The sequence below is a fragment of the Cajanus cajan genome, chromosome 1, assembly GCF_000230855.2.
Source record: "Cajanus cajan strain Asha chromosome 1, NIPB_CcT2T_4, whole genome shotgun sequence".
NCBI lineage: Eukaryota > Viridiplantae > Streptophyta > Magnoliopsida > Fabales > Fabaceae > Cajanus > Cajanus cajan.
This window is the reverse complement of record NC_138517.1, coordinates 14,381,508-14,397,395: the sequence shown is the minus strand read 5'-3', so window position 1 is coordinate 14,397,395 and position 15,888 is coordinate 14,381,508. Positions and strand designations below refer to the sequence as shown.

At 29.5% G+C, this 15,888-nt stretch overlaps 1 protein-coding gene and 1 pseudogene across 1 annotated transcript; both read right to left on the bottom strand.

The window, feature by feature from the left end:
* Window positions 1–392: 392 nt before the first annotated feature.
* Window positions 393–2,955, bottom strand: LOC145958398 (receptor-like protein EIX1). Its single transcript, XM_083075489.1, has one exon. The coding sequence runs from the start codon at window positions 2,840–2,842 to the stop codon at window positions 725–727; it is 2,118 nt and encodes a 705-aa protein (XP_082931615.1). The 5' UTR covers window positions 2,843–2,955; the 3' UTR covers window positions 393–724.
* A 1,877-nt stretch (window positions 2,956–4,832) lies between these two features.
* LOC145949374 (uncharacterized) lies at window positions 4,833–7,000 on the bottom strand (annotated as a pseudogene).
* Window positions 7,001–15,888: the final 8,888 nt, after the last annotated feature.

The window sequence follows — 15,888 nt, the reverse complement described above, 5'->3', positions numbered from 1 at the left end:
AGGTCCAATAAATTAAGACGATCCTCCATCATTGACTTCCACAATGAATAATTTGTTGCCGTCAATTTCACCATGGTGCCTGTGTTGCTCTCCATGACTTATCTGCTTCTTCTCGGATCGCTTCTGCAAACTTCTGCCAAATTGGTGATGAAGACCAATTTGCACTATTCACTATTCACGTAAATAGTATTTTTTTTCTTCACAAAATACTATTTACTTGAACAGTACTCTCGCCAGCTGTTTAGCAGAAACAACCGGCTCTGATACCAGTTGTTGGGAAAGAAAACAGAAACATGTTAATAAAACCAGCCATTTAGGCGGATCCAGCCATATAGGCGGCAACAAATAAATAAAACTAGCTAGATGATGATAGACAAAAAAAGAAAAGAAAGTAGACAACACAAGAATTTTACGTGGTTCACCCTTACACTAGGGCTACATCCACGGGACCAACTCCGAAAATATTTTATTACCACCTTCCACAAATTGTGGGAATACAGAACTCTTCACTCAACAAACACTCACTCTACAAGAGGAAACTTGTGTTTTTGAGTAATTTCTGAGTTGATTTACAAGTGAAATGGGGAGGCCTATTTATAGTTGAAGCTCCAAGGACAATCTCGTAAATATCCTAAAGCTTAGGGGCAAAATCGTAATTTTCCCTTTTGATTTTTTTTTCACCAGCACCGAAAGTTGTTTGGCTGGTTTTGGTGGCTGGATTCTTCTACAGTAAGTTCCCAACAAAATTGTTGCTTTGTAAATTTACATCCATCAAATTTGGCCATTTTATCCAACAATCAGGTATTTTCCCTGACAAATTATTTGATGCAAGATTGAGAAGTTTTAATCCAAATTGTTTGAATTGTTTGTTACATAAGAAATCATTCATGGGTCCAGAGAATGAATTACTTGAAATATCCAACCATTTGACATTCTTTGACAGGTAAGGCAGTTTACCACATAAATGATTTGTGCTTATATCAACAACTTTGGTTGATAATGGATTCCTTAATGTAGTCACAAGCTTACCGTGGATATGATTATGAGAAAGGTTTAAATAAATAGCTTGAGAAAATGTTCTCCAAAACCAAGTGGGAATGGAATCTAAAATCTCTGCATTAGACATATCTAAATAATACAATTTGTTTTGTAACTGAATCCATGATGGAAAGTTGGGACCTAACTGCCATGACCTCATATCCAAATAAGTAAGTTGAAAACTTGGATGCCAATTGGGATCCACTTTTAAACTAAAATTGTTTCCCTGTGCCACAAAAGACTTTAATCTCATAAGATTTGCAAGATCATCTTCCTTGACAACTCCTTCAAAATGGTTGTCACTAATTTCAAGATTTGACAATTTAGAGAGTGACCTGAGACTTTCAAATGGATTTCCTGTGAAGTGGTTTTTGGACAAACCAAGATATTCTAGTGATAAAAGATTACCAAATGATCTAGGAAGTGAACCACCAATTGTGTTGTTGGAAAACTCTAGCGTGACAATATTTTTAAAATTCCCAAATTGATCTGTTAGATTGCCTGAAAGTTGACAACTTTGGACTACCAATGTTGTGAGCCCATGGGAAATACAAGGAGCAAGAATTTGTAAAATTTCATTGACTTGTTGGTTGAGTTTAAGATATGAGGAATCTATCTCCCTTAGGTTGCAGAGATTACCCAAAGAAGTAGGAAGTTTTCCTTCAAGTTGATTATATGATAAATCAAGTTTAACCAGAGAAGTCAAATTTCCCAAGGCATTAGAAATAGACCCATTCAAGTTGTTGTATTCTAAGTTCAAGAATTTGAGATGACGAAGACTGTATAATCCATCAGGTATAGAAGACGAGAAGAAATTTTCAGACAAGTCAAGATTTTGAAGAAGTGTGAGGTTTTGAATACCATCAGGAATTGGACATTGGAGATTGTTACCACTTAATTGAAGAGAAACAAGTTTGGTGAGTCCAAATATCCACTTCGGGACAAATGAAAACAGATAAGTATCGGATATGTCAAGAGTAAGCAGTGATGCGAAGTTAAGTGCAGATGGTTGAGTATAGTGAGAGAGAGGGAGTATACAACCTCGCAAATATAAGTGCTTCAAAGAAGAGAGAGATCCGACAGTTTGCAGCCAATGAAATGATTTGGATAGGTTTGTATATCCCAAATCAAGATATTCAAGCTTGGAAAGACTTGATAGCCAATCCACATTTTCAGCAAACGGAGAATAATACCCTTCGAGATTAAGATAAAGCAAATTGGAGAGATTTCCAATCTGAGATGGAATAGTTCCATTGGCAGCAAAGCTGAGGTCAAGATACATCAAATTGGATAGATTTCCAATCTGAGGAGGAATCTTCCCATAGAATCCAGAATGAGAGAGGTTGAGGTGAGTTAAGGAAGTCATTGTCCAAAGAAAAGCAGGAAGTGGCGTACCTTGTCCAAGTAAATCATTGCCGCTCAAGTCCAAGTAATTCAAATGCTTCAAATCACCCAAACAAGGATTTATCTCTCCACCAATCTGGGATCTCTCGTAAGCTTTATCATATGCTTCTTCATCGATTACATAGCCATTGAATATATAGTCATATATATAAGGTGGTGGAGAAGTGTTGAGGTGAAGCTGTAGAACGTGGGCAGTGAGGTTGTTGCAGACAACTAGAGGCCATTGGCAACAATTTGAATTATTATGATTCCAAGATGAAAGCCTATTTGAAGGATCAATGAGATGATGCTTCAACTTCATAAGTGTTTCTCTCTCACTTGGGATGCACTCTATCTCTCTGCAAACACCAAAACCTAACGTTAATAACCAAACACTCCAAATAATCCACCAATTCATCATCACGCAACCAATCTATTATAATTGCTTCTTGCTTCGCCATATAACACTCATCTATATATTATTTATAGTACAGCGCAGTGCCTGCTCTTTTCTTTTTATGTTACCTTCTTCTGTTTCCAATTATTCACCTACTATCTGTAATTTACTAAAATTATCGGCGTTTTATATCATAAAGATATATATTTTGATTATAATAATAAATAAACCAAATAACTAACAACATGGAATGCAAACAAATTCTCCTACTATAATTTTGAGTAATTATATATGATCTTTTATGTCATTAAAAATTGAAAAAGCATGGAGTATTTAGTATAATAGAAATAATGTATTTATTTCAATACATTGAATTTTCATTTTTCTTTTAATTAAAAAATTATCCATAAACATGTTTCTACATATATATATATATATATATATATATATATATATATATTGAATAACATTTAGTCTCTATCCTACTAAATTATTATTTTTTAATTTCATTTATATATATATATATATATATATATATATTTTCGTCTTTACTGATTGATGAATGTTATGGGAAAAAAGCTAAACAGATATAGGGACTTAAATAAAAAATAATTAAAATTAAGATGATTAAATAAAAATAATTAGTGTTAAAAGGATGAAAATTAAAATAATCCTATTTTGAAAAGACTAAACATCTATTTAAGATAACTTTACAAAGCTTAAACTTTAACTTATACTTATATAAAGTAAAAATATTAATTTTTAGACAAAAAAAATTAAACCTTAAAAATAAAATATAACTGATATCAGAATGAGTGATAAGTCATGAGCATGAAACATTAAAAAGAGTTTTTTTATGTTTATTATAATTTATAAGAGATTGATGTAATATAGAAATGATGTTAATTTAATTTTGTTCATTATTCTAATTTCTTTATTATTTTATGTTCATATACACTATGATTCATTTTGCTATGACTATCATAATTTATGTTTAATTTTTCTATTTATATGTTATATTTACTTTTTCATTATATGACTTTTAAATGCCTTTTTATGTTCTAGATCCACGTTTCCCATACCTCCAGATCATAATTTTTCCTTTCAAAAGTCACGGTCCAAATTTCAACCCCGTGTATAGCATTTCTTTTTGTTTTTTTAGACAAAGTCGACCGTGTATTTCACTCAAAAATGGGGAAAATTAATAACTAGACAGGCCTACAAACAAATATCGAATGTTTTGTAAATTCTAAAGACATTGTCCAATTTTTATTTTATTTTACTTGTAAGAAGAAATAATAAATATATATAAAATAGTTATTCAAATATATAGTTATTAATATTAATATTAATATTGAATCACCAGAAGTAATCAAACATTGAAATAATATACAGTTCTATCCTTATTATAATCTTTTTTGTTAATAAAAAAAATTGACCGCATTAAAAAAATATTGATATTATCGTTATTTGTCCATATGCTTTTTAATTTTCATTATCATTACCTGGTAAGGTTGTTGTGTTGTGTATTTTCGATTGAATTTGAACATGATTCTTTTAAAAGAAAACTCTCATAAAACTTAAATAGAGGGACCTACAAAAAAGTGCGGAATGCTTGTTTAAATTCTACACCCATGCATGATCTACCATATCATTTTCTTTTAAAAGTCTTGATCCCACTTTCTCTGTATCGAAGAATATTGTATTCAAAATGTGAATTATCTAGAAGCTAAGAACCTACAAAGATATTCATTATCCATCATGCTTTTAGACCATAATCTTTGCTTTTAAAGTCTATTTCCAAATTTCATCAACTTGGATCGATGGTTGAATGTTTCATTGGCAAAGTAAAGTAGAGAAATCTACAAAGAAGCGTATGATATTTAAATTCAATATCTATGGTCCCATTTTATAATTAGGCTACAAGTCTTCGGATTTAAAGTCTTTTTCTGAATTTAGTTTATAATCTTTGTTGGTACTGGAATGGAATCGTTAATATTATTTCATATATAGATATATGTATTTGAAAAAGAATTTATTTTATCATTTTCCAATCTTATAATTTCTTTTAAAATATTTAATTTTGAAAATAAATTTAACTCATCAAGATCCAATAATTCAAAGATTTTTCAAGGTTTAGACATTTTTTTTTTCAAAAGTACACAATTCAGTGATTTTAATTTTTTTAATACTAAATAAAAATAAAAATATCTTCATATATTTAAAATTATTCAAATATACTTTGGAGTGTGGTAATTGCTTTATCTACAATATACAAAAAAAAAATCAATTCTAAATGACTCTTGAAGTGATTTTACAATTTCATTTTTAGCACTTTCATCAAATTGTTTCTTTTTATGACTAATGCGTTTTTTCACAAAATTTAGGCTCTACATTCATTTCAAAAGTAATTCCTTTAGTAGAAATCAATATATTTTCAAATCCATTTTCTCGATGTGTTTCAAAAAAATGAAAGAAAACCTTTTAATTGTTTAATGGCCTTATCAATGCACATATCTTTTGATTGTAAATTTTTACTAACCGAATTAACTGCAAATCATATGTCATACCAAATAGTCATGCCTAGCAAAAATTCAAAATTTTCAAGTTTATAAGTTGTTAAACAATCAACTTCACTTTTTATTTTAGGATGATCACTAACTAATTTAAATAAAACATCTCTTATTTGTACTAGAGTTTGAAATCTTACAGCTTTCACACTTTCAATAGGGCTTTCCCAACATGTTTGTGACAATGATTTAAGAGCTAAGCCATGTATATGGTCTTGTAAAATTTCCACCTTTTTGTAGAAGAAGAAAATAAAGTATATACATGTTGTAGCACTCCAAAGAAAGATGTAGCTTTAGGACAAGAGTTAACCATATCGCAAAGTACTAAGTTTAGACTATGACAATCACATGGAATATAAAACACTCTAGAATTAATATCAAGAAATCTTTTTTGCACACCAATGTCTTCCTTTCATATTAGATTTATTATCATATCCTTGTCCCCTAAGGTCATTAATATCAAGTCCAATAACTTTTAATTCATCTATAATAGCATCAAAAAGACCTTTTCCACTTATATCATCTACTTTTAGAAATTCTAAAAAATATTCGTTAACTTGTATTGTAGTTGATGAAATTCCACACACCGTAATACAAAAGATATTTGTTCTCCAGTACACACCGTAAGAAAACTCGCTCAAGGGTGTGTGAATAACTTTTTAATGTTTTCTGTTTTGACTTCTGAGTTTTCTGTTATGATCCTTGATAATTGCTAAGTATGAATACGTGTTTAATTTTAAAAATAGATAAGTTTTTATATGAATTAAAGAGTTATGTGGGTTCCTATGGGAAACCTTGAGAGAAACAATTAGGAATATGATCTTTTAACAAGAATTGAGGAATTTTATGTAAAATTGAGTATGGATTCATGTTTTTGGTGTTATTTGGAAGATTTTTACCGATTGATTTATATGATTACATGTTTGTTGTGAAAAATCATGTGATTTCAAAGTGTAGGTTCGGGTTGAGGGTGTCAAACACAGTTCTTTGCTCAAGGCACTAATTAATAGTTTCCTAGGAAAATTGAGTTGTGCTTAGAAAAATTGAGCCAAGCTCAGGAAAGTTGTGTTGGGCACAAGAAAGTCACAATGAGCGCATGTGAAGCTGCACCGGGTGGATTTCTCCACTTTAGATGCATTCCCCAAGGAATGCAATAGAACAATCAGAAAGAAAAACAAAAAGCTTTCATAATTTGCTTGTTCCTAAAGCATGCATCAGGCAAGGAATTAGGGTCAATCCGACTACCAAATAATTATTCTCACATCCTCGAGTGAGGTTTCTCACTCCTTCTTTACCTTGATGAGTAAAGGACGAAGCACGAACAGAATTTGATTAAAATAATAATTATAAATCAAGCTTTTATAATAAAATAGAGCTCATATAGATAATTAAATAATATCCAAGTCCTTTAATAAACACATTTAAAAATATTAATATAATTTTATGAGAATCAGGGTGTTACAACTCTCCCCCCCCCCCCACTTTTTGAAATTTCTTCCTCAAAATTTAACTATTAAGTACAACATCGGATATTCTTGCATTTGGCTCTCAAATTCCCAAGTCGCACTCTCCTCAGTTCCCTATTAGAAACCATACTAGTAGGGAAACCCATGTAACTTCACTACCTCATTGATGTACAACTTTATCAATCTCCCCAAGGAATATCTAATATTAATAAGGATAAAACAAGTAAACTTGGTGAATCTATCCATTGTAACCGAATAGGATCAAATTTCTTAAACATCTCAGGCAAACCTACAACTAAGTCCATCGATACACCATCTCACTTCCAAACTAGGACGTCTAAAGGCTGCAAAAGTCCTAAAGACTTCTAGTGTTCTACTTTAGACTTTTGGCATACTAAACACGAGTACACAAATTTCTCTACTTCTCTCTTCATCTTAGGCCACCAAGACATCTTCCTAAAGTCCTCTGATAGGTCTTAGTAGCTCCCGAGTGAACACTAAAAGTACTCGTATGTCCTTCTTCTAAGATCATCTTCTTAAATTCAGGATTACTAAGCACCCAAATTTTATTCTTGAATTTCAAAACAACACCAACTCCTACTCGAAAAAGGTTATCTATACTCCTACTAATCTTCTCCACTTGGTTCACTAACAAAGGATCTAACTCTTAAGCTTCTCTAATCTCATCCATTATTTTATTAGTCACTTCCACATACTCAATCTAATGCTCCTAGGGATAAGTTCACACATCATGTGTAACACCCCAATTTTTTTAAAAAGGTATTTTTGTAATTAATGGCATTTTGTAATTTTAATAAAGGAATAAGGGTATTTTTGTAATTTTATTATTAATGGCATTTTCGCAATTTTATTAAAGTTTGAGGGGTAAAAGGGTAACTTGGAACGGGCTGTTCCAAAATTGGAACGGGCCGTTCCAAGCAATAAAAATATACTGAAATTTCAAGTTGAGAACGGGCCCAGAACGGGCCGTTCCAACAAGGAGAACGGGTCGTTCCGGAGGGAGAACGGGCCGTTCTACTGAGATTGAGAACGGGCCGTTCTGGTTTCAGAACGGGCCGTTCTGCTTTTTGAAAACGGGCCGTTCAGATATTAGAACGGGCCGTTCCAGTTGAGAATTTTACGCATATTTGAACGTTCCGGAACGGGCCGTTCCGAAATCAGTACGGGCCGTTCTGAGTGCGTCAGATTGCCTATAAATAGGAGGCAGGGGGCTGTGAAAAAAATCATACAGCCAGAAGTGGAAATTTAGAGAGAGAGAGAGAGAGAGAGAGAGAGAGAGAGAGAGAGAGAAAGAGAAAGAAAGAGGGAAAGAGAGGGAAAGAAAGAGGGAATCCAGGTAAGGGGGAGGAGAACCTTATCTCTTTAAAATTTTATCTACTCCTATTTTTATTTATTTATGTTACTTTTTATGTATATTTATTTAGTGGGGTGTCCCTAACCTCATTTATTTGCTTAACCTTTGATTATTTTTGTCTATAATAATTATTAAGGTGTTCATATTTTATATTGTTTCATTATTTTATAATGATGGTCATTTTTATTTATATCATTGGTATTCTTAATATATTCTTTTTACATAGATATATTTATTGTAAATATATTTATAATCAACTATGTTATAGTTGTGATATCTTGGACTCGTTTTGTTGTTATTTCTTCACGTATTTATGAAGATAAATATTGTTCTATGGCCATAGAAGATAAAGTTTGAATTATTTGTAGCTGGAGGTTTGACCTTGGGGATTTAAATGAGTAAGAAATGAAGGTGAAATATCCTATTGTTGATTAAGGTGAAATATCCTTTTATTGGTTGATGTTATGATGATGCTCATTTATCCTGACTAGTCACTACAAGTATAATTCAAATTTTATTGTTTCATGAAAATTTAATATATGATCTGTATATATATTTATATATATATATATATATATGTGTTTAATATTGATTATAAATAATTCTGTATATTCTTTTGAATTATTGTATTTATTGGATATTGTTCTTACTCCTCTCTTTTCTTTGTTTTTATAAATTAAATATATTACAAAATAGATGGATCTACTTTGGATTCCAGATCATTTTGCAGTTGATATAGCTGTGGTATTCCTTGGAAGGAGGCTATTTGATGAATCTATTACAATTTTTGTAAATTTATTTTCACTATCAATGTAAATATTGTAATAAAAGTGAAAGAAAAATATATTGTGTAAAATAATACATTATTGTAAATATTTTAGAACGATATATCATGTATTAAATTCACAAAACATGATTGTTCTTTACCTTTATCTTTATTAAAAAATAAAAAATATATATTGTTAACGATATAATTGTGAAAATATTATATAAGAAAATATATAATTATTATTATATAAATTGGGCGTTAGAATCGGGCGTTACATTAAGTGGTATCAGAGCAGGTCGATCCAATCGGCCGTGAGTTATGAGTTTACCGTGCTCATTTGGTAGAGTTTATAGTTTTAGCGAATGAATCCAAGAAAGTTTTGAATGTTTTGATAAAAGGCTCAAGTGTACATCTCTGTTATTTTATTTTACATGATTTGGAAGTTATAAATTATTCCTAACTAGGAGGCACTGCCACCTTTACTGGAATCAATTTATATTTCCTTTATTACTTTTAAAATCTTATTATATGATTTATTATATTTGATGCTTATATATTGATTTTTATGGGTTAGGTTGAATAAGGGTTTTATTTTAGTTTCTAAGTTCTTTGTGCTAAATATGTAAGTTATTTTGGTTTAAGATTGTAGGAAGAAGCTTAAATAATGGTTTGAAAGTGTTTTAAGGTATTTTTGTGGCTTTAGACTTTGGTGCGCTCTTTTGGCTGATCAATACAGGGAATGTCTTAACTGCAGTTTTGTTGTGCCAGTACAAGTATTATATTGATAGAGTTGGATTTTATGATCTTCATAAAGTTGTAGTCTTGGATGTTAACTTTTAAAGGGCACCAAAATCAGGTACAATGGAGATTAGAACTTTCGTTATGACTATTTTAGCAAACAAAGGTCTAGCTGTTAGCGCTGATTATACCTATTACAATTTTTGAAAATTTTAGCTAAGTATATGATCATTTTAGAATTTCAAGTCTTCATAAGAGTGATAGCTTATCCTGTTAGCTTTCTTTTGGTGATAGGTTTGAGATCATTTGGATGATTATAATTTTCTGTGTATCATTTTTGTTGATAGTTGTTAAAGGGATATATATGTTATCATATGATGTTTGTGAGTTATTAGGAAATCAATTTTATTCTGATATTCTGAGGTGTTGTATTGTGGATCAAAAGTTTCTTTAAGGTTGTATGATGTTATGGGGAAAAAGGTTGTTCATGTACAGGTCATACGTAGTAAACGGTAATTGATTCATACATGCTTAAGGATGGTATATATGAAGGATTAAAGTAAGTATTTTGATATGATTTGATATGCATGTATGTTGATATGTGGATAGATAACTTTAGGGATCAAGTAATGAATATTTGTGTGTTTAGTGAGATTGACCTTAGGATGTGATATCATCATATTGGAGTTAAGGGTGAAGATATATCCAAGACAACATTACACTAAGTTATCTAAGTATGAATTTTTATTGTATAAAGTGAATTTTCTAGGTCTTGTAATTTCTAGTGGAGATATGATATAGATCTATCTAGAAATTGTATTTAAGTGGGAGATACCTAAGTCAATTAGTGAGGTTAAGAGCTTTCTTGCATTAACTTATTAATATAGGAGATTTATTGAGGAAATTTCTAAGATATCATTACTTTTGTTTGGATTCACCAAAAAGAGAGAGTTGCCTTTATGGAATAGTAAGTGAAGGTAGTTTTCAAACTCTTAAGGAAATATTGCTTAGTGTTAAGATTATCGGATTTTAGTAAGTGTTATGTGTTATATAGTGATGCTTCGAAAACGGGTTTGAGTGGATCGTTGATGTAAGAAGGAAAGGTAGTAGCTTATATTTCTAGGTATCTAGGTATGAAGAAAAAAAAATTCATGAAAAAAAAATTTACCTTACCCATAACCTTGAATTAGAGATTGTAATATTTACACTTAAGATTTTGGAGACATTACTGGTATGATTCTAAGTTTGAGATATTTAGTGATCATAAGAATCTTACACATCTGTTTGATCCAAAGGAGTTGAATATGAGACAAAGAGATAGTTCAAAACTGTTAATGATTAAGATTTTAATTTTAGTTGTTATTTGGAAAAAGTCAATGTGGTAATCGATACTTTGAGTACGAAAGCTCTGTATATATCTCCTCTTATGGTTAAAGGGATGTATATTTGCTCACATTAGAAATTTAAGTTTGACTTGGGTGTAGATGGAATGGTAAAATTAGAGATCTAGTATGTGTACCTAGTGAACTTATGCTTAAGTGTTTGATCTTTGGAAAGGTTGTGGAAAGACTCATAAAAGTTAAACCAATATTGTGACAGATGCCTTGATTATGATGATCACTGATATATTATTTTTTATTATTTAAGGATTGGATTTGATTGAAGAATTTAGAAACTTAAGCGTGATGTGTAAGCTCACCCTTAGGAACATTGAATTGAGTATGTTGAAAGGACTAATAGATTAATAGATGTGATTGGAGGACTCAGGAGTTAAATCCTTTTTTAGTGGGCTAAGTGGAAAAAATTGGTAGAGGTATAAATAGCCCTTTACGCTTGAAAGTTGATGATTCAAAGATAGAATCTATGTGCTTAGTAATCTCGAATTAAGGAAGATGATCTTAGAAGAAGGACATAAAAGTACTTTTAGTATTCATTTAGGAGATACTAAAATGTATCAGAGTTGTGCAGCGGAAGCATAGCCTAAGGAGAAAAGAGAAGTAGAGGAATTTGGATACTAGTATATAATATGCCAAAAGTTTGAGGTGAAACACTAGAGTCTTTAATATGTTTACAGTCTTTAGACGTCCTAATTTGGAAATAAGATTCTGTATCCATGGACTTAGTTGTAGTTATGTATGATATTCTTAAGAAATTTGATCTTATGGATAGACTTACCGAGTTTGCGCATCTTGTACTTATGAACATTAGAAAGAGAGATTGATAGATTTGTGCATCAATAAGGTAAAAAGTGCTACATGGAAATTAGAAAGCAAGATGCGAGAAGCTTATCCATTTCTGTTTTCAGGTAAATTTCGGGGACGAAATTTCTAAAAGGAGGGGAGAATTGTAACACCCCAATTTTTTTAAAAAGGTATTTTTGTAATTAATGGCATTTTGTAATTTTAATAAAGGAATAAGGGTATTTTTGTAATTTTATTATTAATGGCATTTTCGCAATTTTATTAAAGTTTGAGGGGTAAAAGGGTAACTTGGAACGGGCTGTTCCAAAATTGGAACGGGCCGTTCCAAGCAATAAAAATATACTGAAATTTCAAGTTGAGAACGGGCCCAGAACGGGCCGTTCCAACAAGGAGAACGGGCCGTTCCGGAGGGAGAACGGGCCGTTCTACTGAGATTGAGAACGGGCCGTTCTGGTTTCAGAACGGGCCGTTCTGCTTTTTGAAAACGGGCCGTTCAGATATTAGAACGGGCCGTTCCAGTTGAGAATTTTACGCATATTTGAACGTTCCGGAACGGGCCGTTCCGAAATCAGTACGGGCCGTTCCGAGTGCGTCAGATTGCCTATAAATAGGAGGCAGGGGGCTGTGAAAAAAATCATACAGCCAGAAGTGGAAATTTAGAGAGAGAGAGAGAGAGAGAGAGAGAGAGAGAGAGAGAGAAAGAGAAAGAAAGAGGGAAAGAGAGGGAAAGAAAGAGGGAATCCAGGTAAGGGGGAGGAGAACCTTATCTCTTTAAAATTTTATCTACTCCTATTTTTATTTATTTATGTTACTTTTTATGTATATTTATTTAGTGGGGTGTCCCTAACCTCATTTATTTGCTTAACCTTTGATTATTTTTGTCTATAATAATTATTAAGGTGTTCATATTTTATATTGTTTCATTATTTTATAATGATGGTCATTTTTATTTATATCATTGGTATTCTTAATATATTCTTTTTACATAGATATATTTATTGTAAATATATTTATAATCAACTATGTTATAGTTGTGATATCTTGGACTCGTTTTGTTGTTATTTCTTCACGTATTTATGAAGATAAATATTGTTCTATGGCCATAGAAGATAAAGTTTGAATTATTTGTAGCTGGAGGTTTGACCTTGGGGATTTAAATGAGTAAGAAATGAAGGTGAAATATCCTATTGTTGATTAAGGTGAAATATCCTTTTATTGGTTGATGTTATGATGATGCTCATTTATCCTGACTAGTCACTACAAGTATAATTCAAATTTTATTGTTTCATGAAAATTTAATATATGATCTGTATATATATTTATATATATATATATATATATATATATGTGTTTAATATTGATTATAAATAATTCTGTATATTCTTTTGAATTATTGTATTTATTGGATATTGTTCTTACTCCTCTCTTTTCTTTGTTTTTATAAATTAAATATATTACAAAATAGATGGATCTACTTTGGATTCCAGATCATTTTGCAGTTGATATAGCTGTGGTATTCCTTGGAAGGAGGCTATTTGATGAATCTATTACAATTTTTGTAAATTTATTTTCACTATCAATGTAAATATTGTAATAAAAGTGAAAGAAAAATATATTGTGTAAAATAATACATTATTGTAAATATTTTAGAACGATATATCATGTATTAAATTCACAAAACATGATTGTTCTTTACCTTTATCTTTATTAAAAAATAAAAAATATATATTGTTAACGATATAATTGTGAAAATATTATATAAGAAAATATATAATTATTATTATATAAATTGGGCGTTAGAATCGGGCGTTACATCATGCTTAAGTTTCTAACCTCCTCAATCAGATCCAACCCATAAATCATCAAAAGTGATTGGTGAATGTTCATCCTACTCAAGACATCTGTTATAATATTATCTATACTTCTATGATCCTGTCCAAAGATCAAGGGCCTAAGCGTAGCCATAGGTTCACTAAGTATACATACCCGGTCTCTAAATCTCACCACTCCACCTACAACCAAGGCAAACTCGTATCCATTATCTTATCCTATAACCCATTTTGCCACAAAAAATGAATCATCTAAATGTGCTTCTCCAATTTCCTTTGACAATCCACTAGTTACTCGAGTCATATCTAGTCTCACACTATTAAGAATAAACTCATAAGCCAAATTTAAATCCTTAGACCGAGGCAAAAGATCCATCTCTCTAATCATAATGTGATTCAAATGTTATCCACCAATTCATCATCACGCAACTCATCTATTATAATTGCTTCTTGCTTCGCCATAATAATACTGATCTATATACTATTTATACTAGTGCGCAGTGCGTGCTCTTTTTTTATTTGTTACCCTTTTTTTTTTCAATTATTCACGTTAATTTTAAATAAAAATATATTTTTAGATTTTATAAAATGTTTTAATTTTTTCACTTCTAAAATATTTTCTTTATACATCATTGTAAAATTTAAAATTATTATGTTTAAAATAAAATAGGTCAATTTTGATATTAACTTTTGTAAATATATTTTATTTAATTTTCGTCCTTCAGAAATTCAAAATATTATTAAATTTAACCCAAATAAATTATATTTATTTTAGAAATTTAGAAATTTTTTTTAGATATGTCACATATTGACATTGATTTAATACTATAAATATACTAATAGATTTATCATGAAATAGTTACTTTTTTTGTGGATGAAAATTAAATATTATTTTTTCAAGATCAAGAATAAAAACTCGTTCATTTTACAAATATTAAAAGTATCCTTAAACTTTAATATTAATTAATCTATTTTTCAAATATAAAAAATTTTCGCACATATTTTTTTAGTTTTCCTTATCATCATTCATCATTAGGAACTGTTGCATTTGAATCAGAATATTGTTTATATATATATATATATATATATATTTAAAAGCTTAAGTTCTTCATCTATGGCTAACAATATTCTATAAATTTTTCTTTTAAAATTTTTGGTCCAAATTTCATGCCACCGTATATAGTAGAACACTTTATTTAAATTTTATTTATTTATTTATTATTATATAAATCAGTATTAATCAAAATTAAAAATTTATTTCATTATTATTAACTGATAATTTTGTATTTTATTCATGTCAAATTAATTATGAAATTTATGAGATGGTGGAATTAATGATTGACCCAGCAAAATCACTGGTTAGAGAGGTCCGTTTAACCGTTAGGATTATTTTCTATTGATATTACAACGCTGCAGTCGCTACTATATTAACATGTCATTTAAAAAAAAACGATGTATTTATCATAACAGAAATAAATGTATTCATTTCAATTGATTTAATTTTCATTTTGCCTTTGAATTAAAAAATGAAAACCATATGTTTATAAGTTTTTATATAATATATATATACCTCATTATAATAAATATTACATATATTGATATATAAAAAGTTTTACTATGGATCTGTAAAATTTCGACCGAGTTGATCGGTTTAACTAGTAAAACTAAAAATTGATCGGTCTATTAGTTAAAAAAATATATGATTGGTGTAAAGAAACTGAAAAAAAATCAAATGATCTAAAAATCAGATTGAACCAATATTTTTTTTAAAAAAATATTTTTATGATAAATAAAGAAATATATTCCATAAAAATTATAAATTAAAATAAATTATGTTATTTTTTATTTTCAATAATTTATTTTATAAAGATATAATTTAGTGAATTATATTAATTTATAATTTTTATATCATAATATTTTGTATTTTATATTACATTAATTTAAGATTTTTCTACTTAATATAAAATTGTCAATATATATTATTATATTTTTATTAAAATTAAAATTTAAATATTATATTTAAACTTTTACATGCACTTTTAAAAAATAAAATACAAAAAATAATATTTAATTTTAATTTTAATTTTGTAAAATTATGATATTATGTTTATGTAATATTATT

Bases quoted from the DNA above. Each gene is read 5' to 3' on its own strand.
- LOC145958398 (XM_083075489.1), bottom strand. From the start codon at position 2,842: ATGATGAATTGGTGGATTATTTGGAGTGTTTGGTTATTAACGTTAGGT.